The 24,353-nt window shown below is 59.9% G+C and overlaps 1 protein-coding gene across 4 annotated transcripts; it reads left to right on the plus strand.

The window, feature by feature from the left end:
- The first annotated feature begins 1,893 nt into the window (after nt 1-1,893).
- Nucleotides 1,894-24,275, plus strand: MLXIPL (MLX interacting protein like). 4 transcript variants are annotated; one of them, XM_055795553.1, is made up of 18 exons: nt 2,491-2,561; nt 3,086-3,174; nt 10,782-10,888; nt 11,045-11,127; nt 11,335-11,424; nt 12,184-12,228; nt 12,531-12,729; nt 13,437-13,514; nt 17,916-18,088; nt 18,167-18,758; nt 19,398-19,471; nt 19,941-20,121; nt 20,799-20,911; nt 21,097-21,216; nt 21,562-21,689; nt 22,044-22,167; nt 23,330-23,459; nt 23,877-24,275. In XM_055795553.1, exons 2-18 carry the CDS (start codon nt 3,128-3,130, stop codon nt 23,993-23,995), a joined length of 2,403 nt encoding a protein of 800 aa, XP_055651528.1. In that variant the 5' UTR covers nt 2,491-2,561; nt 3,086-3,127; the 3' UTR covers nt 23,996-24,275. The 4 variants fall into 4 exon arrangements, with proteins under 4 accessions (XP_055651525.1, XP_055651527.1, XP_055651526.1 ...); XM_055795552.1 differs by lacking the exon at nt 3,086-3,174 and having other exon boundaries at nt 1,895-2,561; nt 19,944-20,121; XM_055795551.1 differs by lacking the exon at nt 3,086-3,174 and having other exon boundaries at nt 1,897-2,561; nt 23,877-24,274.
- Nucleotides 24,276-24,353: the final 78 nt, after the last annotated feature.

Consider the following 24,353-nt stretch of genomic DNA (forward strand, 5'->3'; position numbering starts at 1 on the left):
TCCTTTGCATCTGCTGAATATCCTCCAGGTCTGAGTCCAACCCATCCCCATCCATCACTGTTGTGACTGCACATCCTGGCTCTGGCTGAGTCACATGGACATCTCCACGCCTGGCACATTTTCAGACACCTTTGGGACATCCATCTTGCATTGCACTCAGAACCACAACTGCCTTGCTACACTCTCTGACACTGTGTTGCATCCATATGGCTGTACCTGGCCTTGCATGTTTCCAAATCCAAACAGCCAGGTACAAACCCCCTCAGCACTGCAGCCTGCCTGTTCATGTGTGGGAGCACTGCTCTGGTCCACTGTCTGCTGGGGAAGGTTCCTCTGCAGGATCCGTCACCCGCTTCCCCAGGCTGGGTGCCCTTTGCCCATGAGATTTCTCTCCTCTGCAGCACAAGAGCTGCTAGACCAGGGATGAAGGAGTTACGATGTCCCTAAAAGCCTCAGTGATGTATTTCTCTCCTTCCCTCAGACATACATTGTCCCAGAGGACCGGAGCCTGCCTGCAGCCGGTGAACAGATGGCAAATGATCCTGGGCAAACACCTGGAAAATCCCTTTTGTGCAGCATAGCCCTGCACAGAGGAGTGCTCCCAGAAAGCCTGCGTATCTCTGATATCTTTGTTTCTCTTGTGGCTTGCCTAATTCTTAGTTTCCCAGGACACCCACATGTCCACTATTGCCTTAAAATTTCTGCAGACAGCACTTCTAAAATTACTTCTCTTCAGCATCTTGACAGGCATCTTGGGACAGACTAACACAGTCGTAACGAAACACAGATGGGGAAGAGAGCGCTACAGAGCAACACAAATCTGGCTGAAAAACTGAGAAATTGCTCCTTAGTGAAGTTTGCACCAACTAGTGGAAAAACTATTCAAAACAGCTATTTGTACATATTCTTCTTCCAGCTCTGAAAAACACTCTGGACAGCTGCTCACTCCTCTGGACCACCAGCAGGACCCACCTGTGTGGTATGAAGGGTGCTCTACTCCACCTGCAAGCTGGATTAAAGTTCAGATGCCTGTGGCCATCGATGTTAGCTTCATGCCACCATCTATACCATGTTTTCATCAGAAGAGCCTAAAAGCTGTGCCTGGGTGCTCTCCAGGCATGTGTGCTTGTGCCAGGTTGTGGAGCTGGGGAAGAAGTTGCAAGAAACTAGAGAGAAAAAATGTGATTAAAGCCTGAAATTATATCCACTCTGTCCCTCTGCAGCTCTGGTCAGCCAGGAGGTGCTCGTGACACAGGTCTGGCTACCCTGGCACATGCTAAGCCCTGGCAAGAGCTCTCAGTATTTATCAAAGATCAGCTGGCATGGAGCAGGGGAAGGGGACGGTGCATCAAGCCCTGCCTGCCTGCATCCCTCAGGACACCTTGGAGGTGAAGGATTCTTAAAGACTGCATGACTAGGTGTGTAAATCCCACCAGAACTGAGTTCATCATTGTCCTCTCTTGCATTCAGCTCCTCGCATCCCCTCTCCAGCTGAGTCACACCTCGGAGCAGGGTTTTGCCTGGGCTGTTTCTCAGCTTGGCACACGGCTCAGTGACTCAGCGTGCTTTGTGCTGAGCTGGGTGCCCGTTGCTATAATTTTACCTGTTTGTGTCGCTTAATCTGTATTTGTTCCCTTGAAAGTGCAGGGAGATACATTAGGGCAGAGGCACTAGGTAAATACCACCCACTCCTCCCCGCCACAGCCAGCAGCAGCGATTAGCCCAGGTAAACAGAGCCAACTGCCAGCGAGCTGGTGGCCACTGGGCACGGGGGAACAGGGGACCCACAGCTGCTCCTCCCCGGCTTAGCAGTGGGGAATAAAAGCCGAGCCCATCAGGCACCTTGCAAGAGCCGGAGAGTGCCACGGAGCTGGTGGCTGGTGGCCGGTGGCAGGGGTCTGGTGGCCGGTGGCCGATGGCAGGGAGCTGATGGCTAGTGGCCGTGGCAGGGAGCTGGTGGCCGGTGGCTGATGGCAGGGTGTCGTGGCCGGGCTGACGCGCGCCATGGGCGGGATCAGCTGCCACCACTATAAATAAGGGCTGGCGGCCGCCTGGCAAACTGAAAGCTGAGCCACGAGGGAGGCGGCGTGGGCTGGCGGGGGGCGAGCGGCGTGAGGAGGGCACGTGGTGCGGGTGTCCTGTGCCTGGGGAACCCAACGGCATGTGCTCGATGCCCAAGTGCTGCCTGTAGGGCTCCAGCACAACCGGGACGTGGACCCCAGCACTGGGGCAGGCTGACAAGGGCTGCCAACCCAGCACCAGGCAATGGCAGGAGCTCAGGTGGGGTTCCCGGGACCCTTCCCGGAGCCCTCAGTTGGGCCATGCCCCATCTCTGACTCCGACTCGGACTCTGAGGATGCAGCTGCGGGCGGCGCAGGACCCGGCACCGGGGCACAGAACCCACCCCAGGTCATCCACAGCGGCCACTTCATGGTGTCATCCCCGCACAGTGACTCGCTGCCCCGGCGGCGCCACCACCGTGCCGAGCCCGAACCGGCTGATCCCCGGAGCATTGACCCAACCCTCACCCGGCTGTTCGAGTGCATGAGCCTGGAGTACAGGTGAGTCCCATCGCCCTCTTGCCAGCACGCGTCTCGTCCCCCCCAGCTTTTTGAAGGCTGCTGCCCTGCTGCCCATCCAGGAACTTCTGGCCAGCTGACACCACCTCCTTCTTCTCCATTGGGTCATGGTGTGCAGTATGCTTAAAATCCACCATCCTGGGAGGTTTCAGGGAGAAAGAGCTGATGCTGGGTTGCTGGCCACGGAGCCAGATGAGAAGTTTATCTGCTCTTCATGTGTAGCTTAACCCTCCTTCACCTTTCCATGAGATCTGGAGTCACAGCACCCTGCTGTAGCACCCTCACGGCCAGACCCCGCACACTTTGTAGAGCAGCAATAACCCTGTGAGCAGCAAACACAGTCTTTGGCAATCCAGCCCAGAGCAGGAGTCCTGCCTTCCCGTCCTTGACTGCCCACATGTCCTGAGGTTATTCCAGGACATGCAGCAGCCCTTGGGGCTGGATGGCTGCATGGGGCTTTGCCCAGGGCCTCTGAAAGCTTCCCTCCTTCGCTCCTGCGAAATCAGATAGGTAGGTTCTGCCAACCACACAAATCACTGAAGCCCAGGATGGATGCTAAGGACCTGCTCATCCCGCAGTGCCTCAGTGACAACAGGTGAGCCTGCACAGTGTCTCTTAGTGCCTTGGTCCACATTCTCGAAGCCAGCTCCCCTCTTTTGCCAGGGCCCCAAGGTTTTGAGTTCTCTCAAGCAGAGGATCAGGGTGACTTGCTTTACTGGTGTCAGTGCAAAACTGCTTACATAGCTTTCCCAAAATGTCTAGGTGAAAACCTGGAATGACAATGGGCTACTGGTGCTGCATGAAAACAAAAATGTCAGCAAATAGCCTTGAAGAGTTGCCCGTTGCCTTGTCCCACACAGGGTCTCACTCAGTTGCTGACCTGTCAGGTATGCCTTGGAGTCCTTGAGCTCTCAACACGATGGAATACATGGTCACTGCCAGAGCAGCCTTGGTGACACCAGGCACTGGGACAGCACTCCAAGGGTACTAGTTGCTACATAGCTGTGTATGTTTGGCCCATTGCCACATCCCAGATTGCACAGTTTGCTCACAGGCGGTACGGCTCAGCTCTCCTCCAGGGTGCTGGTGAAGCTGGTGCTCTGTGGGAGCACAGTGAGCTTCAGCGTGGGGTGACCCAGCTAAGGGTCATGCTTTCTGGTCAGGCAAGTCACCCCTGAGTGCCACACACAGGGGACACTGAGGCACTGGTGGCCTCGCTCTCTTTTGCTCTCCCAGCCCCATACTTGCCATACTCTGATCCTTGTAGCTTGGGGCTGGAGGAGCAGATGCTGCTTCACCCCAGGGTGCTCAAGCTCTTGACTCCTGGGATGCACCACAGCCTCCATATGCCCATGAGCTCTTCCCCTAGGCAGAGGGGAAAGGGACAGGGTGCAAGTGCTTTGGCAGGTGGAATGGACCACAGCAGCTGTATGCCACCCAGGGCTGGCCAATACACCACAGACAGAGCTCCATCTCTGCAGATCTCTCTACCCCTTGGACTCTGCCAGGGTCTTGTTTCCCTCCTGCACTGAGCCTGACAATGCACACACCAGCCCCAAGCCCAGCGCCATGGCAAACTGTAACTGAAGTTGAACAGGAGCCCCCAGTGAGGAGGATTCACATCAGCTACAAAGCATTAGTGCCACCACTGACGGCCACCCTGGATGTCTCCTGGCTGTCTTGGTGCAAGACTACGTCTTGCTCAGCACCTGTGGGAGCAGTTGCTGATCTGCCATGGGGGCAGGGTAGCTGTAGGCCATGGGACCCAACCAGGGAAATGTTGACATTGGATGTTCTCCAAGCTTCATGCTCGGTTCTTCTCTCTCCCCCTCTACCTCTCAGCTGTCATGCTCTGAAGCTTGCCAGCACCCTAAAAACAGGATGAGAAGCACTGATCAGAGGCCAGGTTCAGGTCAACCTGGACCTGCAATACAGTGCTGGATATACCTCTCCACAAGTGGGATCACACTCTGTCTCTAGAGGTGACCACTCTGCTGGCTACAGCTTCTCTTCAGGCATTTCTTTTCTCCCTTTGGAAACGCGTGGCAGTTTTGCTAATATGTTTTTGACAGACATGTAAGCAGTAGTCAGAGGAAGGTATCAGGGGGAGAAAATGGAGTTTAAAGATACTTGGCACACATCTACTTTTAGTCCTATCTGACTTGATACGTCTCTCTATCATCTGCCATTTCCCACCTTGTCTCCCAGCCAGGTTTCCCAGAAGGGGTGCTGGTGCAGTGCAGCCTCAGCTGGAGCAGCCAGCCAAATGTCTTTCAGTCTCCAGGGATGCATCCACAGTTGTGTTGGAGACTAATTCTCTAACAAAGCAGAAACTACAGGAAGGGATCGGTTGGAAGGCACCTCTGGAGTTCATAGTCCAACCCCTGTTCAGGGCAGGGCTAACTCCAAAGCCAGGTCAGGTTGCTCAGGACCATCACTCTGATGGACGGAGACCAAGGATGGTGAGCCCAGCCATGTCCATCCTGTCCCAGGACTGCACCACTCTCACGGGGAAGCATGCTGTCCATGCCTTTAATTGGGGTTTCCCTTGTTCCAGCTTGTGCCCATTGCCTCTTGTCCTTTCTTGGTGCATGTCTGAGAATTGTCTGGCTGCATCTCCTCGATAATCTCCTTTGGGTAGTTGCAGGCAGTAAGTAGATCCTCTCTTCACCTTCTCTTCTTCAGGCTGAACAAACCCATCACTCACCCTCCTCTCCTGTCACGTACATGTAGTCCCCAACCATCTTAACATCCCCCTCCAGGATCACTCCAGTTTGTGAACCTCCCTCTTTGGTCCCAGAGGGACCAATCTGGACATAATATCCAGACTTGGCCTTAGCAGTGCTGAGTAGAGGGGACCTTCTCCTGTCCTGCTGGCTGAGCTTTGACTGTTGCAGCCATCCATGCACTTGCTGCCCCGGCTCACACCATTTCAAAGGCAATACACTACATGCTCTCTGAACACTGCCATTTTTCAATGGCTATAGCTGAACAGCCATCTGAGGAACTGCAGTTCCTCCCCTCTCCAGCATTTCTCCATGCCATTTTTGCAGTTTGTGGCAGTCCTGTCTCAGCTGGAGCAATCACCCCAAGGGTCTGACTGTGTTATCCCCCACAGGCTGGACTGTGCATCACCCCCTCGCTGGGAAAGGAATGCTCTCTCCACATCAAGGATTGCTCCTGGGCGTACCTTTTTTCTTCAGATCCCTCAAAGAGAGGCAACTCCCCCCACCAAGGGCTTCCATAACATCCTGATATGGGGGGCTGGGATGAAGCAGTTCCCAGGCCCTTTGTACCTGTTTTCCAGGACACTTCCAGCAGCCCTCCTGCTAAAGACTTGATGATTCTCTCCCACTCCTCCTGCAACGTGCTGCATTTCTTGAATCCATTCCTTGGACTGTTGTTTCTCCTGTGGGTGGACCTCCCTGCAGCACACTTGCCCCCATCATGTTCCCCCAAAAATCTGAGCATGTGGAGCTGAGCTTCTCAGGAACTGTTCACACCTTGGCCCTGGCATGCCCTCCCCAGCTGAGCAAGCCCTTTCTCTCCATCACCGCAGCGTGACTCCCCAGTGTCCTGCATGGCGGAGCTGGTCTCCCGGACTCACACACCTTCCTGTGACTTGTTGCAGGGGGGCATTGGGTGACTGACCTGGGAACTGTCCTCCTGAAGGGAGAAAAACAGGGTGTAGACAGGAACTGCAAACTGCAGCAGCTCATGGTCTTATCTTGCACACGTCTATTTTGTGCTTCGGAAGCAGCCTCCTGTGGCTGTTCCCAGAGCATCGCGTAGATCAACCTTCTCTTCTCCCCTGCAAATACTGAGAGGGGAGATTTAGCAGGTGGGGACACAGACCGGTAAGTAACATGGAGTATTAGCCCTGCCTCTCTTCTGGTTTAAAACAAGGCAGGCTTTGATTACACCTTTGCATACTGATTCCCTAATTCATCTTTCTGGCAAGCTGACAGCAGGCTCTGAGGCTCTGCTAGAAGTGGAATTGTAGCTTTGCTGTACTCTCTAACTGACTCTTTAATTCACAGTGCTGTAAACACCCATGCACAGGGGCAGAATGCACCAGGCAGAGACCCCAGTGATGCACACTCTGAGCTGCCCTCTCCCATTTCCTTCTCTCAGGATTAACCTGCAGTTGCCTTTGCTCTCATGGCAAATCACTCACCTCAGCTCACCACAGTTCACCAGCATTCACCCGCAGCCCTGTGCACTAGCTCAGACTGGCTGAAAGTGGCTTGCACTGATGTGGCCGCAGCCTGTGATTGCTGGGACCACCCCCACCATTTGATGAGGCTTTGGTCTCATCCAGACCTGACACATCTGGGCGCTCCCTGTGCTCCGGCTGGAAGGAAGCAGGGGAGCGGAGCAGAGCCTGGTGCAGATGGCAGCCTTGGCTCCACAGGTCCCTGTGGGACTTTGCAGTGGGCTGGGCAGCTTCTGCTATGAAATGTCCGCATGATGGGCCATAGTGGTCTGGCAAGGGGGAAAGGCTTGTGTTTGGGCTAAGACCATCCCCGCCGCAGTGTGGTTGTGCTGTCACTAGTGGCAGGGAGCTGCATGCCTTTTCTCTGTCATTTCCCAGGGGTATGGCGCTGATCCTGCCCCAGCAGCGTGCAGGGAAGCTGGACAGGTGTGCAAGCCTGTTCCCCTGCTGGCACACAGTGGGGTCCTATCTCCAGAGATCACCAAAATGGTTGTGGAGATGTACCTGTCTTGGCTCACGGCTGTCCAGTTTCCCTGACAATTTTTTGCAAGAAGATTTAAATGACTTCTCATTTGGGGCACTTCACTCTCGCTTCGCACAGAGGAAAACGGCTGCCTGAGAGGCAGAGCTGCAAGGGCAGAGGCACTCCTGTCTGGGGGTAAACACACAGAGCAGGTTCCTGTCTAATACCCAGCACCGTCTGTTAACACCTTTGTAGCACCACTGCCCTGGAATTGCCCCTGGTGCAGTGGTGTGGGCTGCAGTGCCCGCCGGGGCAGAGCTCACTCCCTCTGGAAGCAGCACCACGAGTAGTCAAGCAGGCGCAGCAGCCCTTGTATCAGTGCATCGGTGCAACACCGTCAAGAAAAACGCTCATTTAGATAGCAGAGATTTGAAGCTGTATTTGAACATGGTTGGTTTTTGCTTGGGGGCACTTTTCAGGAAAACTGTGGTCAGATTTTTAACTTTTTTTTGCCAGACTGGATTTTAAAACATAAAAATCAAAGAAAACACATTACTTTGGTAGCAAAATTCATAAGAAATCAAACATGAGCTTTTAGGACTTGCAGAAAAGGCTGTCCTCTTTCAGCCAGCCCAAGACCAAGTTGTGCCCTGGCAGCCCAGGGAGCAGGGAGGGCTCTGCCAGGCCCATGGCGGGGTCCTGCACCGGCCGCACTTGGCAGGGCCAGGCAGGCTTGTACCTGCCAGAGGACCCCCAGGTCAGCTGTTCCCCTCCTGTTGTCACCCACTTCTCTTTGTGCAGTCCTGCGTCTCACCAGATCATTCCTCCTGCCTTCTCTTGCTGTTGATGGAAAGTAAAATGCTCATTTTGACATGAAAGCGGGGCTGCAGCACCTTGGACTTCTGGATGGGCTAAATGAGTCATGGAGCAAACAAAGTGCTACTGGACAAAACAGAAGTCGGTGCTGACCCGTGCTGGCTTTGCTCCCAGGCTGAGCCCTGCTCCCACCTCCCCCCACCCCACAGGGACCCCTTAGCTGGTGATGGGATCTGTGTCCCCATTCCTCTGGCAGCATGGGGCAGCAGGACCCCCAGGCTGTTTGGGGCATCCCACACCTTTCTCATGGCTCAGCATGTGGTTTGCAGAACTCCCTGAGAAGGTAATTTCAGGGAAGGGTGGGGCCATTTTGGAGGCAAACCATAGACCAAAGATCAGTCTGACAAGCCCGAAAACTGAAAAAAACATTAGTGAGGAAAAAAGGCAATTATTGGCATAGCCCAAAGGCATCTCCCCTCTGTCTCCAGGTCCTAGGGTAGCTCTGTGGCCATGGCTCCACCAGCATCACACGTGGCTGAGGTGCCCATCTGCAGCTGCAGATCTGTGGTCTGCAGGCTCAGGCTGCTCCTTTAAGCTGGCTGTCAGGGTGCGTGGCACCAGTGGGGACTGTGGCTGCATAGCCTTGACCGTCAGGATCTGGCCACACGCCCGGGAAACCTGTCCCTTTCATTGGTTCCTCTGCTTGGCACCACCATGCTGTTTGCCTCGTGCCGCTGGGGAAAGTTCAAAATCCTGGTGATAGCAGAATGGCCAGTGCGTAGCCAAGTCCTTAACTCTCTGTGGGCTGGAGCCATGGGGGTATCAGTCCCCCCGCAGCCCCTGGGGCTGTGGGTCAGGCTGGGTCTCCCTGGGGAGACCGTCCCCGTCCACTGCTGCAGGTGGGAGCACCCACTGCCAGGCACGTCCCTGCATCAGGAGCCAGAGGGGTGCCCAGTCCTTGTCCACTGCAGTGAGATGGGACAGCAGCACTACCCTCTCCCGCTGCCCCAGCACAATCCCTCTAGCCTCAGAGCTACGCAAGACCAGCACAGGGTTCTCACTGCCTGCACTGCTGCCTGGCCAGGTTGCCTGGCCCTGACATGGAGAACAGCACCCCGTCTGCAGCAAGCCACCTGCCTGCGGGACTGCACAGAGCTCTGAGCCGAGCTCCGAGCTGGCACAGCCGCTGAGGGAAGAAGCCCCACTTGCTGTGCCATGCCACGCAGCGGGAGACACGTTTCAAGGCAGGTTAATGCAGAATCAGCCAGAGTCTGTGCTCGAGGGTGTTCGAGAGGTTCACAAGCTTGAATGAACAAGTGTGCGGCTTTTAAAGCATTAGCCAGGCGCTGCTCCCATCCCCAGCACCTCCCGATGGCACCTTGGCGTATGCCCGAGAAGATACTGGCAACAGATGGATGCAGCACCCCCACCCCCAGCCCAGCCTCTACCCTTCCTCCTCCCCGCGTGTGCTGAGGATGTGGGACCCAAAGCAGCACTGAGATCTTTAAGGGAAAACCTCTGGGGCTGGGAAGGGATGTGGGCTTCCCAGGGAGGGATGTGGGCCTCCCAGGGGGGATGTGGGCTTCCCAGGGGGGATGCCATGCAGCCTCCAGCACGCTCTCAGAGGGCCCCTCCGTGCAGCTGGCATTGCCCCAAGGCCATGCCCTGGTGGCAGGGAGAGCTGGGGCGGCCGCTGGGCTCACAGGGAGGGGTGAAAAGGACCCCAAAGTAAGGCAGAGGGACACCAGCCTCCCCTGCGGAGCTCTGGGGGTAGCAGGACCTGCAGGACCTCCCTGGTGGGTGCATGTAAAGGGATCGTGTCCCTCGGCTGAAAGAAACAAAATGATTAGTGACATGAGGCTGCCTGCACTGCAGGCCCCATTAGGGCCATCGCTGCCACCGGTGAGCTGCAGAGCAAACACAGCTGCCTCTGGGAGCTGGGAAACAGCGAGGAGCCCAGCTCGGGCTGGGGGCTGCGGCGGGGGTGCAGGTTTGCAGGGGTGGGTGCAGAGAGGAGCCCACCGCGGTGCTGGGCTAAGGGCAGGGCTGGTCCTGCTCTCTGCCTGTCCTGGGGCACAGGCTAGCATCCCTCAATGTCCTTAACGTCCTCCAGCTTGCCGTCCTGCCTTCCCAGCCCCGCACAGATGGCTGCCCTGCCTGCCCCGCTGCCTGCCCCTGCCCCCAGCTGAAGGCAGCATTTCCAAGCCCTGCCTGATGTTAAAAGAAGGATCAGAAATAGCTGCTCAAACGCTGTGACAAGGCAAGAGCCACAGCAGCACAACGTCCCTTGATGTCTTGCCTGTGCAGGAGCCTTCTCTTTCTCTCTCAGGGCAGGGATGCAGCTGTCCTGGTCGAGGGCAGTGGGGTCTCCTCAGAGCTGGGGTTCAAGCCTCAATGAGTCAACCCTTCCATGCACTGTGCTTTAAACCCTTGAGAAGCCCTGTGGGGGTCTGTGGAGCTCACGTTTCAGGTCTGTGCTGCTTTCAGGGTGAACAGGAGCTCAGGGTGCTCCCCTGGGTGCTCCCATAGGTGACTGGCGAGCAGCCTGCGGTGGAACCACATGGCTTCACCTGCTCCAGACTTGCCACTGGGCTGGTGGCCCCAGGCATCTCTCCAGGCACAGGAAGGCACAGGCTCCCCAGGAGACCCTGAACTGGGAGGGCTCTGGGATGGTGCCCCATAGCCTTTCCTTTGCTTGGTGTTCTAGTGGGAAGCTAGTGTCCCCGAAGTGGAAGAATTTCAAGGGGCTGCGGTTGCTTTGCTGGGATAAAATTCGTCTAAACAACGCTATCTGGAGAGCGTGGTACATCCAATGTGAGTACCGGGCCAGACCCCACTCTGTCTCCCGAGTGCTGGGTGATACTGGGTGGGATGGGGCTGGCACTGGGGCAGCGATGTATGGGTGTGCAGGCACCCTCCCCTGCCCAGGGATGGAGCCATGGGCAAAGCCACCTGTTTTCCCTTGTGCAGATGTGGAGCGGAGGAAGAGCCCCGTGTGTGGCTTCATCACCCCGCTGGAGGGGTCAGAGGCTGATGAGCACCGAAAACCAGAGGTAGGGCATGGTCCCTCGCAGGTCTCTGGGTCAGCAGCAGGTCTGGGTGGCACAGGTGGGAGCTGGGGACGCAGAGGGGGTAGAACTCACTGTATTTCATAGATTTGCTTGGGAAGGTGTTTCTGATGCGGTAGAAGGAGGCCAGCTCTGGCTATGGGGGGCTGGGGCTGGAGGGCTCAGACATGACCCCCTGTCCTGTCCCCACAGGCTGTCGTGCTGGAGGGCAACTACTGGAAACGCCGCATCGAGGTGGTGATGAGGGAGTACCACAAGTGGAGGATCTACTACAAGAAGCGGGTGAGTACCTCCACCCATGCTGCTCCCGTGACAGCGCCAGCAGGGGGATGGGACAACAGCGTGCCCAATGGGGACCCATGGGTGACCAGGAGCAGAAGGTGGCAGGCTCTTGCCCACATGAGAAGGGGATGCTGGCTGCCCCCACGGTGCTGGTGCCAGGGAGCTAAGTGGGGACCCTACCCCCCGCTGCCTGCGGTGCTGCGGTGTGCTCCAGCAGCCCAGCCTGGGATGACTGTCCCTTGCCCGGTGCACGATGCGGAGCTGGGTTTGGCACTGCACCCGCAGCACACATGTTGGTGTGGGTCAAGCAGGGCCACAGCCCACCCATGGTGCTCTGACTGGGCTTGCATGGATCTGCTGGCATGCTGCTGGCAGCCACGTCTCACTGCGGCAGCACATGCTGCAGGCAGGCTGAGGGCTCCGTGTCACTCCGGGTGTCCACTCTTGGGCATGCTGGTACCACGACCTCAGGCACCCACCCCACGGTTCAGCCACTCACTCAGGACCAATAAAGGCGATGGGTGCCACAGGCACAGGGTGCTGGCAGCCTCACACCACCACACACTGCCAGTCCCACCGCTGCAGAGGCTGCTCAGCCCAAACCCTGCAACGGCAGATGTGAACTCATGGCAGCCATGCTGAGCGCCCCCAGGGACCCCCGCCTTCCTGAGCACTGTCCCTGCTCTGCCCTGCGCCTGGCTCTGCCCCACACCATGTCTGCCCTGGCTGGGGGTGACACAGGCTGTCTTCTCCTTCTAGCTCCGAAAGTCCACCCGGGAGGGAGAGCTCTCCAGTCCAAAACAGGTGAGCCCACTGGGGAGGGGTGGAGAAGGGGAAAAGGAGGACGCAATGTGGACCCCTGTACTGGACAGCTTGGGAGAAGGCTGGATGAAAGCCCTAGAGCATGATGAGCTCAATGGGATGCATGCCAAGCACTTGGGATGTCAGATTCACTGTTTTGGAAGCACCAATGTGCCAAGTGTGAAGCTTTGGAGTGAAAACACTGTGGGGAACATGGGAGCTGCAAGGGAGAGCAGCTGGGGAGCAAGGCGTGGCCCCTATGCACAAGAGATCCCCAGCTGGCTCCTTTGCTTCATCTCATGCAGGATGAGGATGTCTGGAGGCCAACAGAGAAATGGTGCAACCAGCTCTTCTGCAACGTGGTACCCATGCTACTTGGGGATGAGGAAGAGGAGCCTGGGAGTAGGCAGCACTTCGACTTGGACACCTTCCTCTCAGACATCTCTGACACCCTCTTCACCATGACACAGATGCCCAGTGCCCACCAGGCACCCCCTGAGGATGGTAGGTGCCCCAGACCATGCTCTAGCAGGATGTGGAGGAGGAGGTCCAGGTAGGAAGCATGCACTATAGCACCTTGCTGCCTCTTGCCTTAGTCCCTGAGAACTGCTGCCTGTGTCCTTGGGGCAGACAGGATCCCCTGGCAATCCACCCTGCTGGATGGGGATGATCCTACCCTGCCCAAATGGAGTATCCCCTCCTCTGGTGGCTTCCTACAGACCATCCCAGGCTGTCCCAGGTGGGATGGACTGGGTTGCTCAGACAGCACAAGCCCCATGAAGGACGCTGCATCAGACGCTAGAGCAGGGCTGCCAGCCCTGGGTAAGCAGCGGGCAGGTCCTGCTGTCCATGGCCACTTTTTGTTGTCCCTGCCTGGCCAGGTCCCTGGAGCTCTTGCAGCACCAGGCAGGTCCTGCGCCAAGGACCAGCCTTTCCCTGGGGTTCTTGTGTGCTGGATGAGGTCCCACAGGTGCTGCAGGACCGTGGGCAGGGTGGTTAGGATGGGATGGCCCTGGGTCTCCACAGGGTGGGCACCCATCTCCCTGCCTGTGCACAGCTGTGGGGCAGGGTGCAGCGATGCAGGGTGAATCTGGGGTGCACAGAGGGGTGGCAGCCAGGCAGGTGGGAGGGCAGTGGTGGGAGGTGCCCTGAAGGGGGGCCTTAGGGGTGCGGTGGCTGGTCTCCAATGTTGCAGCTCTGCCCTCTTCCAGCATATGTTGGGAATGCTGACATGATACAGCCAGACCTGGCACCCCTGCAGCCCAGCCTGGATGACATGGAGATCTCAGGTAAGAGTCAGTCTGGATGTGGTACCTCATCCCACACACCCAGCACGCGCAGCACCCCATGGCATCCCTAAAGTGGGGCATCAGAGGGTTGGGCAGGCAGCAGCGGGAGCTGCAAAGGCAGCCAGAAAGATGTCCACTGGCATGGAAAAAGCAGCATGCACGGGCCGGGGTGCCGCAGCAGGCTGTGGGGCAGGGTCTCAGTATGCCTGCCTGCACCGGGGGCAGAGCCGTGGTGGGTCAGGAAGGGCCTGGTCAGGAGCTGTGGAAGGGGGTTTCTACAAACAGAGGGTCTTCCCAGGAGTGTCAAACCACCTTGTCTTGCCTGCAGACAGAGGAAGGGCAATTGTCCTCTAGGGAACCTCTAGAAAGCAGGTTCTGTGCTTCTGTGTCCCCACCTCACCCCACTCCCCAGCCAGCCCCAGGCTTAGCAGCCTGGAGGTCTGGCTCGGAGCTGGGACCCCATGCTGGGCTACATCCCCTGGAGACAAGTCACTGTTCCTGCCAGGATGGCCCAGAGACAAACCTGGCACTGGCTGCCAGGGGGATCACCAGGAAGTGGGCGATGGCAGCGTAATCTCGTGGGGCTGCCACCAGTGCTGCCATGCAGGCTCTGAGCCACCAGTGTCCGTGAGCACCATGAAGTCAGTTGGGACATGTCCTGGTCCCAGCCGTGCAGCACAGTGACCCCATATGCCAGGGCAAGGCCCTGCTGGCACACGCTGCACTGGGGACCAGCTCTGCCCTCGAACGTGCCGGAGCTGGTGGCCTGGGCACACTTTGCAGCGTGGGAGCTGGGATGGGTTGGTGGCTGCAGCCCTCCCAGGTAGCTGGTGGCCTCGGGCAGCATGTCTAGACCCCTCTGTGCATCTGTGAGCACCCTGTGAAGTCCACGCCAGTCTCCACTTCCTTCAGCGGGAGGAAACAAGGGTGCTTGCACCATGTGGCTGTGGGGTGATGCAAGACCAGATGCTGGTGGGGAGCAGGCTGGGGCATTGATGTGCCAGGGAAGGTGGTGGCTGCCCTGGGGGTGGGAAGGCTCTTGCCAGCCTTCCTCAGCTCATTCCTTTCAGATGTCCCATCAGGGTAAGCCGTGCTGGGAAGAGGGTCTGTTCCCACTGCTGGCCCTTTGCCTCCTGTCCCCAGGTGCCCCACGGTGAGCAACAATCACTGGGAGGTGGGACAGGTCCAAATGGGTCAGACTGACACTTGACAAGTGTCCCTACCCCAGAGAGGTCCTGCATGGTGCTGGAAAGCTGCACTAACCCCTTTCAAGCAGCACCTGGCTGCAACAGTGTCACAGCAGCCACTCCAGCACCCCTCTTTGCAGGCCTAGCTGCTGCTCATGCCACTGGCGTGCAAGGCCTTGTGCTCAGCAGGAGATGGCAAGGGGCACGACACTGCCCATCTGAACCAGTATATTTCTATGAGCAGCCAAGTTCTCTTTTTTTCCTGGGGAAAATGCCTGCCTGGGAACGGGATGGGTCTTGCTGCAAGCCACTGCATTGCGGGAAAGCATCCCTTCCTGTTCTGCCTATGCCCGGCAGCTCTGCATGGGGAGACTTCTGGGGCTGGGGGGGTCCCAGGTCCAGCTGGGTCAGGGGTGGGACTCCAGGAGTGGCTCATTGTCCTCCCAGGCGTGGGCTGCTGAGCATGGCTGCAGAGAGGCTTGTGTGCCCCAGGGCAGGGCAGCACCCTGTGGGTGCTCGGAGATTTGTGGGTGGGAGTTTTGTCCTGGACGTGGCATTTTCTGGGATGCTGCACAGAGCAGCTCACCCCTGTGATGGGAAGTTATGGTCCCACCACAGCTGAGCGCTGTGTGGGGGTGATTCGCATGCTGGTGGGACACGTGTGTGCGCTGCGTGGCTAGGGTGTGCGGGGCAGAGGTGCAGGAGCAGGGAGGTTATACACACCACGCGATGGGCAGCACCAGGGCTGTGTGCTCACGGGGGCTGTGTGGGAGGAGTGGGGAGAGGAGATGGGGTGTGAAGGCTGAGTGTTGGGTGCCAGAGCTGCAGGTGCCAGCCAACCCAATTATGTCCCCAAGGCCACTTTTCTAGCAGGACATGCAATGGCTTTTTGTGGCTCCGGAGCAGGGATGCCCACAGCAGCCTTGTGCAGAGTACTGCAGTGCAAGCGTGCAGGGTGGGCAGCCACAGCAGTCAGCGCAGAGCTCCTGCAGGGTCACAAGGCTGTCACCGTGTCTGGTGGCTGTGGCAGAGCTCAGTGCCTGTCAGTCAGTGCGTGCAAACCAATCCCCAAATGAGGAAGCACCTCGTGTCTGCAGCGGGTGCCAGAGTGCGGTGTGGGGCGGATGGAGAAGTCCTGATGGCAGAGGCGAGGGAGCAGCCCGGCCCCACACCCTGCTGGCACTACGCTCCAGGTAGGACCCCCACCGGGCACCGGGGTGCTGGGGCTGGCCTGGCCGTCCCATGGGGTGGTATCGCCCCACCACACTGCCGGGCTCTCCCAGAGCCTGAGGCCAGTGATGGAGGGTCCTTGGTTTGGGAATGGGGTCTGCAGCCCTGACCCCATGGGAGAGCAGCCCCAGGTTGGAATGGGATGCCAAAGGTGTGGTGTGCTGACCACACGGACTCTTCTTTGAGCAGCAACATGCCCTGGCCACACTGCACTGACTGGGAGAAGGTCAGGGCAATGCAATGGTGGAAAGGAGTGTAGGCAAGAGCTCTGGGGTGGGGAAAGAGCAGGAGAAAGGGAGGACAGGGCTCCCAGGGGCTGCCAGCTGCATTCCATCTCTGCAGCACAGTGAGAGGCACAAGAGGAATTGAATCTGCAGAGCTGGGCACCAGAAATGCCTATAAATACCTGCAGACGTTCAGTGCCAGTGGCGGGCACAGCCCAGCGTGGGGATGGCGGAGTGCTGGGGGCAACGCGGAGCTGGGGGATGCGCCCTGGGGAGACTGAAACCCTGCCTGGCAGCACCGCTGCCCACGCTGAGTGCGGTGGAGGGGCAGGGGTGGCTCTGCCATGCTCCAGGGCATTCACCATGTTCTTGGTAGGGGGAAGGGGCAATCTGAGGGCTGAGTGGGGCAGCTCAGTGGTGGCACTGCCCCACCTTGCGCAGGTGTTACCCTTGGCTGGCAGCACACGGCACTGCTGGAATCAGCACCATGCTCAGCCCCATAGCATCCCACTCTTCTGGCAGGTTTGCTCCACTGATGTAGATTCAAAAGGGTCTCAGGCCTTTGCAGGTCCCAGCAAGGGCACCCCAGCCACTGGAGCCTGTGCCACAGCCTGGGGGGAGAGCAGCGGCACCGCAGCCTTGCCGGTACCTGGGGCATGGCTGTGTGCGCTGGGCAGAGCCTGTCTGTGGTCTGGGCTGGTCTGGGCTGTGCTGGTCTGGGCCAGCAGCAGCGTGGGGCCTGGAAGCAGTGATGCTTGTGCCAGCTAAGGGGTTGGACACATGGCCCGGTGCTCCCCAGAGGGGATGCAAGAGCCTGTGTCCCAGGGTGGCTGCTCAGGCACAGAGCCTGTGCCGGGGGCTATCAGGCAGCTGCTTGCAGACTCAACCAGCACTCATGCTCCATCCTACCAGAAAGGGTCCAGCAGCCCTATCCCTGCCCCACAGTCATCCTCTCCAGGCAAAACCCTCCAAATGGTAATGCCCAAGCCAGTGCTGACACAGGCAGCAGCAGCACTGGCGCTGAGCCGAGGTGTGCGTGGGGCTGATGTGCCTGGGAGCTCATTTCACCAGGGAAGCAGCTGCCCAAAGCATCAGGCCAGCCCTTTGCACCACGGTGTCTGGGCCTGCGGAAGGAGCAGGGTTGTGGGAAGGGGAGAGGAAGGGAGAGGGAGTCGCAGCAGGGTCACGGGGCTTGGCTTCGGGAAGGCCATGGGATGTGGTTAGCCGCAGGCTGCACACACGGCAGCACTGGGGTGGGGAAGCAGGCACTCACCACAACTCCAGGGGACTGTCCCCCGTGGCTTGGGGACACTGTGACCTGCTCCTCCGAGCCCCCTGCCACTGTGGCTGTCCCACAGCCTGGGTGTCGTTGTCCCTGCCCCAGCCTGAGGGTCATGGTCCCTGCCGTATCCTGGGGCTGGCTCAGGAGAAGCAGTACAGCCACTCACCCCCTGGGAGTAGCCCTGGCAAACACGGTGCTCAGCTGGGTGCTGGGGATGGGTTCCCCACCCCTGGGTGGATTTTCCTGTCCCCACGCATGTGGCAAGGCTGTCCCTGGGTGCCAAATCTGCTGGCGGAGCTGGGAGCCTCCCCAGTGCCCCATTCCCCCAAGGTGAAGCTGGGACTGGTAGGTCCCCAGCAGGCAGTGCTGTTAAGGTGAGGTACCAGGGTATGGCTCCAGCGGTATGTCTGGGGTTTGTCACCCCATCTCCAGGAGAGCACTCTCATGCCCACCACTCTGTCTCCACCTGGCCCCACAGATATCTTCACCAGCCATCGGCCACCACCATCTCAGACACAACCAGGCTACCAGGAGCCACCCTGCTTCGTGCCTATGGCTGAGCCCCTGTTCAGCAGTGGGGGGTCTCTGATGGGTGCTCGGGCACTGCCTGCAAGCCCTGAGGCCCCACTCCCACCCAGCACCCTCCTCCAGGTGAGCAGGATCCTGGCACGCAGCCCACGGCTGCCAGTGCCCCAGCCACCCTGCTTGACTCCCTTGTGTCTTCTGCAGCCCAGCGGTGCCTCCCAGCTCAGCCTCCACAGTGCCTTCCTGGGCCCTGAGCTCCCCCCAGCCCCCCTGCCCCCCGAGCCCCCCACCGCAGTGCCTGGCAGCCTCAGCCCCCAGCTGCAACACAAGCCCCTGCTGCAGTATGGCCTCCCCGGCAAGTACCTCAGCCTGGAGCTGCCAGGACCCCATTACACCCCTGACAGCTCATCCCCTGGCACGCCGCTGCTGAGTCCGGACCCTCTGTTCTCCCCTGCCTCAGCCCCCCGCTCCAAGTTCCCCTGTGCCAGCTCTCCCAGCCAGTCACTCCTTGCCCACCCCGCCTCCCCCCTCTCAGCACCCTGCTTCGCCTCCCACCCCCCAGGGCTGGGCTACACCACAGGCATGGTACCCTCGGGGTACCCCAGCCCATCTGCACCCCATCTCCTGCCCCCCACCCTGCTGGGCGACCCCAGGTTTGCCCCCCCCAAGGGGCTGCCCCAGGGTGGGGGCGGGCGGCTGAAAGCGAAGCCTGGTGGCACCAAGGCAAAGAGGCTGCCAGGACCCCCTGCACAGCCCCATCTGGCCGTGCCCTGCCTGAGCCAGCTGCTGACCACAGGTAATGGGGCTGGGGGGCAGCGGGGGCATGCAGGAGCCACTGGTGGTGGGGATGCTATGGGAGGGATCAGAGGGGGGACCCCTCTTTCTCTCCAGGTTTGGGATGCTGGGGATGCTTGGCTCTCCCCATGGTGGGGCAGCACCAAATCCAGGGGTAAAGCCGTGCCCGGGGAGCCCCCCTGGCTCCAGCAGCCTCGGGAGGGAGACAGGGCCCAGGTGGCCGGGCCACGGGCACCTCTGCAAAGTCCCTGTGCCCCCAGCCTGGTCTCCAGGGCCCTGTTGGCACAAATGCGCTGAGGGGTCACCCGCATCCTGCCCAACCCACTGCCCATGTGTGCCATGGGACAGGTCCCATGGAGGCTGTCATGTCCAGCCTGTGCTTGGCTGGGGAGGGGCTGGGGGTCCCTGCCTGCACCAAGGCTCCCAAGGGCGGGATGCAGCACGTGGATCACAGGATCACTGTGGAGAGCAAAGGCACCTCTCTCCAGGAGCTGCTTCGCCCTCCTCTGGGCCAGACAAGCAGGGAAGGGGCTGTAGCAGCACCAGTGCTGGGGGCTGGCTTTCCTGGGGGGCAGAAAATCTCACTTGAACCCCCAAACCCTCACGCTGCAGTGTCCTTCTTCTCCCTGCCCTCTTGCAGCCAAGCAGGAGCCAGCTCTGGATGCCCCACACCTGATGGGTACAGGACTCATGCCTGCATCCCCTGTCTCCCCGGTAAGCACCTGCCGACCCTCCCCCCCCGAGTTGGGAATTGCCTGCCCCAGGTCAGAAGTTGTCCTCCCCTGGTTGCTGGCGCAAGGACAGAGATAGGGCAGGTGGGGAGATGCGGCTCCATGGGGTCATCCTTGCAATATGGGGATGGACAGGCACAGGGTGAGGGAGGGGGCATGTGGCTGGGGTGCCAGGGAGGCAGGAGCCACCTGGGTGTTTTCTCCTGCAAAAGAAACAGAGCAGAGGTGAGAAACACCCCAGCTGCAGGGCTCCTTTCCTGACAGCGCTGTCCTGGGGCCCGGGGGCTGCCCCTGCAGATGGTGGGGGGTGCACGTCCTCCTTCCCAGCCCCCTCATGGGTGTTTGGCTGTCAGTGCCTGGGCACCGGCCGGCCAGAGGGGAAGGTCTGGTCCCCAGCGTGCATGGGGCACTGGCTCCGCAACCTCCCGCTTCCCTCTGGCTTCTCCCCACAGCAGAGCACTGTCCCTGATGTCTCTGCCACCTTCCTCTCAAGAATGGCCCAGCTGAGCCCAGGACTGGGTCCCGACTCCAGCCATTCCCAAGTGGTACCAGCGCCGGTGCCGCTGGTGGGGACCCAGCCGGGCCCACCGGTAGTCCCCAAGGCGGAGCGGCTGTCCCCCACGTCGGCTTGCGGTGAGTCTGGGGCACCCCAAGGAGCTCCACAGGACACTACATTTCCTGCAGGGAGCTTGGACCAAATGCTGTGGGAACGTTTCATTTCAGCTTCAGTCCCACCTATTTACATTGACTCAGCTGAGCACAGATGATTTCTTTCCGCAGGGGAGCGCACAGCCCCTTCACCTGCCTCCTTCTACCTGAGCAAAAGCAGAAACAGGAAAATTTAAAAAAGAAGCAAAGTGTCGGACTGTGGTTTTTAAAACCCAGAGTCTGGTTTTTGAGTGGGAAGCACCCTGCTTTCACCCACAGAAACCAGGGCGGTGGCAGGAAACCAGGCTCTGATGTCATTCCCAGTTTCAGTTTGGTGCTGCAGACCGCAGCCTTGCTGCCCTTGGGCCTCTGTCCTGCCAATTTCCACCAAAGAAATGCTGGGAATTTAAAATGTTGCAATCCCAGATCTTCCCATTTCTGAGCAGTTGTAAAATAAGTGGGATTTGGGATAAGACAAAGAGATAAGACACAGTTGGATGCTGGACCAGAGCATCCTCATCAGCTGAGCAGGGTGGCTGCCCTGGGGCCGGGGTAGTGCCGCAGGCTGCTCTTTGCCTGTCACAACATAGAACCTTTGTGTCAGCCCATCATGGGGGGCTGCTGCTGCCCCTCTCCCCAGAGCAGAACCTTCCCTTTTCCAGGCAGCGACCGGCCCAAGCCCAGCCAGGCCTCCCCAGCACCTGCTGTACGGCTGGGCGCTGGCATCTCCCTGCACCACCCCGTGTCCCGTCGGAGCAGACCTGAGTCCAGCAAGGTACGGCAGGAGCAAGCACTGCCTTCACTACAGAGGCACCATCTCCATACGCACCCTCCTTTCCTGCTGCCCCCAAACTCCCCTCTGCCTCACTTTGTGAACTTTGGGCATGCCTGTCCCCAATGGGGCCGGTGGCCTAGGGCTGTCCCCACTGCCAGGAGGCGCCTGATGGCACTTCCCTGCAGATGGAGAGCCGCCGCATCACACACATCTCTGCCGAGCAGAAGAGGCGCTTCAACATCAAGCTGGGCTTCAACACTCTGCACAGCCTGGTGAGCACGCTGAGTGCTCAGCCCAGCATCAAGGTGAGCGCCCAGGGCTGCATGGACCAGCCAGCCCTGGGCGTGCAGGGACACGGTGTGTCACCTGGAGATGCTGCATCCCTGCTCTGCCCCAGTGCATGGGGCTCCTGCCCTGCACCCAGCCTGTGGCGCAGGAGGCTGTGAGTTCACACTGGGCACATGGAGACCTGTGTGGTGCAGCCGTGCCCGGATGATCTGGGCTCTGGAGCCGGAGGCAGAAGCTGCCAAGGCTCAGCAGCAGGGAACAGGGCACCTCGCACTGCCAGCCCCGCTGCATGGAATGCCGGGTGCCCCACGTCATGCCCACCCCAGGGGCTCCCTTCACTGTCCCACCCTGTGGCTCCACAGGTCAGCAAGGCCACCACCTTGCAGAAGACAGCCGAGTACATCTGCAAGCTGCAGCAGGAGCGGGCAGCCCTGCAGGATGAGGCGCAGCGGCTGCGGGAGCAGATTGAGGAGCTCAATGGCTCCATCAAGTAAGGAGGTCATGGCTGGGGGACAGGGGAGGGAGCCAACGCCTGCACTGGGGTAGCCAGCCAGGGCAAGTGGCAGCAGTGGGGAGGCAGCAGGTCTCCTGGGAATCTCCCAGGACCTGCATTTGACTTTATTCCCCCTCAATAAACCCTGTTTGGGGAAGAGATGATGCTCAAGAGGCAGTGCTGTGTGGGACCAGAGCACGGGGCCATGCCCCACAGCTGCTTTGGGATGGGGACACTGCCTGTCCACCCCTGCCGAGAGCTGAGATGCTGCCAGAGCCTCTCACCGTGGGGCAACCCCCATGCCTCCCAGCCTCCTGAACACAGACCCATGGCACTGCTTGTGGCCCACAGCCTGTGCCAGGAGCAGCTGCCAGCCACAGGGGTGCCCATCACGCGCCAGCGCTTTGACCAGATGCGCAGCATGTTCGACGAGTACGTCCGCTCCTCCACGCTGCAGAACTGGAAGTTCTGGATCGTATCCTTCGGGGCCAGTGCCTGCTGCTTGTTCCATTCCCTCCACTAAACACCAACTCCACTGGTTCACCCACTGCTCCCAGTTCTGTGGGGTCCCTCCAGCTCGAGAGGCTCTGGGGACCACGGGGAGATGTTCCCCAGCCAAGGGCACATAGTGGGAACACACTGAGGTGCTGTGGTTAGGAAGAAGCTTCTGTTACAAGGAAGCAAATAGAGTAGGAGTAAACGGTCAGTCCTGGGGAAGAGGAACATCACTGGCAGGGAATCTACTACATGCAGGGAAGAGCTCCTGGTGACATGGAAATTGGTTCTGAGAGGCAGCAGCCAGCAACTAGGTATTGGGAAAGGTCCAGATACAAAGCTGGGGACATGACAGTTTAGTCTTGGCGGCCGCAAGGCACACCCTGGAAACCCAGGTGTGCCCATGCCTGGGACACAAGTCTGGGTTCCACACAGTGGAAGGGATGGGGGGGACCATGGGCCGGGGAACAGGTGTTCAAAAGACTGGACCTGCTCCTCCGTGAGTAGGGATTAGACACAGCGGGACCATTAAACCTGCAGATACTGTGAGGTCTACAAAATCCCAAGTGGCAGACGGATGGGCAGGGCTTGCTTCCCACAGTCCGATCCAGTGTGGGCAGCCTGGGCAAGGCAGAGGTGGCTCCTGATGCAGAGCTGGGGAGCTCCTTCCACAGGACACTGGGTATATTGAAGGTAACATGGGCTCCAGGACATGCTCATGGTGGAATTATCTGCTGTGGATTATTACATGCAAAAAATCACCAGTCCCCAGTGGTGGTCCCTGCAGGCTGGAAGCACCAGGGGAGCACACTGGACACACTGGTGTTGTGCCCATGCTCCTGGGCACTTCAGAGGATGCTGCATTAGCTGGTGCCTTGATCTGCTCTGGAAGAATTGTCTTGTGTCTAATCAACCATTTCTGGCAGCCCCAGTCATGACACCCCTGCGTCATGTGTGATAAGTGATGCTCAGGTCCCCACCACCCCAGCAGCATGGGCTGGTGCCCAGGCACCCAGCAGGTCTGCTCCACGGCCTGGCAGGGAGGTTTGTCCTGCTGCCTGTGGCAGGGTGGTGCCCACACCTGGCGGGTGGGAAGCCACAGTCTGGGCAAGACTGGTCCTTAACTCCTCTGCTGCCATCAGTTCAGTATCATCATCCGGCCGCTCTTCGAGTCCTTCAATGGCATGGTGTCCACAGCCAGCATGGAGAGCCTCACCCAGACATCTCTCGCCTGGCTGGACCAGCACTGCTCCCTCCCAGCGCTTCGGCCGAGTAGGTGGCCCCGTGCCTGCCTGTGGCACACCGGAGCAGCCGGGCCGGCCTGCTGGCGTGGACTGACAGAAAAGCAGAGGGGAAAGGGGGTGGCGGTGTCCTGGGGGGTAGCGGGGCTGGCGCTGCTGCAGGCTTGTGCTGCACGGAGGGCAGCACCGGCCGGACGCCCTGGAGCTGCCTGCAGCGCCCCTGGCACAGCCGCGCTCCGGCTGGGCCGGCTGCTGCTGCCCTGACGCAGGAGCCCGTGTGCTGCCGGCCGGGTCAGCCCCCTGCCCCCAGGGTGGGCTTCCCTTCGCCATTTCAGCTGGGGCTGTGGCGCGGGGCCGTCAGCCGTTCCAGGGCTGATGCGGGGGGAAGAGCCGCCTCCCCGGGACAGGTTCACCCTTCCAGCCCCACACGCCCCGTGTCTCCCCACAGCCGTCCTGAGCTCCCTCCGGCAGCTGAGCGTTTCCACCTCCATCCTGACCGATCCGAGCCGCATCCCGGAGCAGGCGACGCAGGCGGTGGCGGGGCTGGGCCGCGGCGGCTCCAGCTAGCGGCCCGCGGACGGGCCTTCCCCGCTCGGCCAGGGCCCTCCCGCGGCCGGCGAGGAGCCCAGGGGCCGCCGCAGCCAGGCGGCTCAGGCCAGGGCCCCCGGGGGTCCCTCTCCCATCCCGCAGGCGGGGGGCGGGGGCCGCTGCCCACCTGCTGGCCCGGCCCCCGGGGCGGCGTGCGGCCCGCCCGCCCTCGGCCCGGCACAGGGCTGCGGGGGAGGGCCGGGCCCTGCTGCCCCATAAACGCTGTGCGCGCAGCCCGGCCTGCTTCTTGCTGCGGGCCTGCTCCGGGCGGGGGCGGGCGGGGGGGGGGAGAGCGAGCAGGGGTGGGCAGGGGGCGGGCAGGGCAGTGAGTGACGGC

This window comes from Falco peregrinus, chromosome 2 (genome assembly GCF_023634155.1).
Source record: "Falco peregrinus isolate bFalPer1 chromosome 2, bFalPer1.pri, whole genome shotgun sequence".
NCBI classification, from domain to species: domain Eukaryota; kingdom Metazoa; phylum Chordata; class Aves; order Falconiformes; family Falconidae; genus Falco; species Falco peregrinus.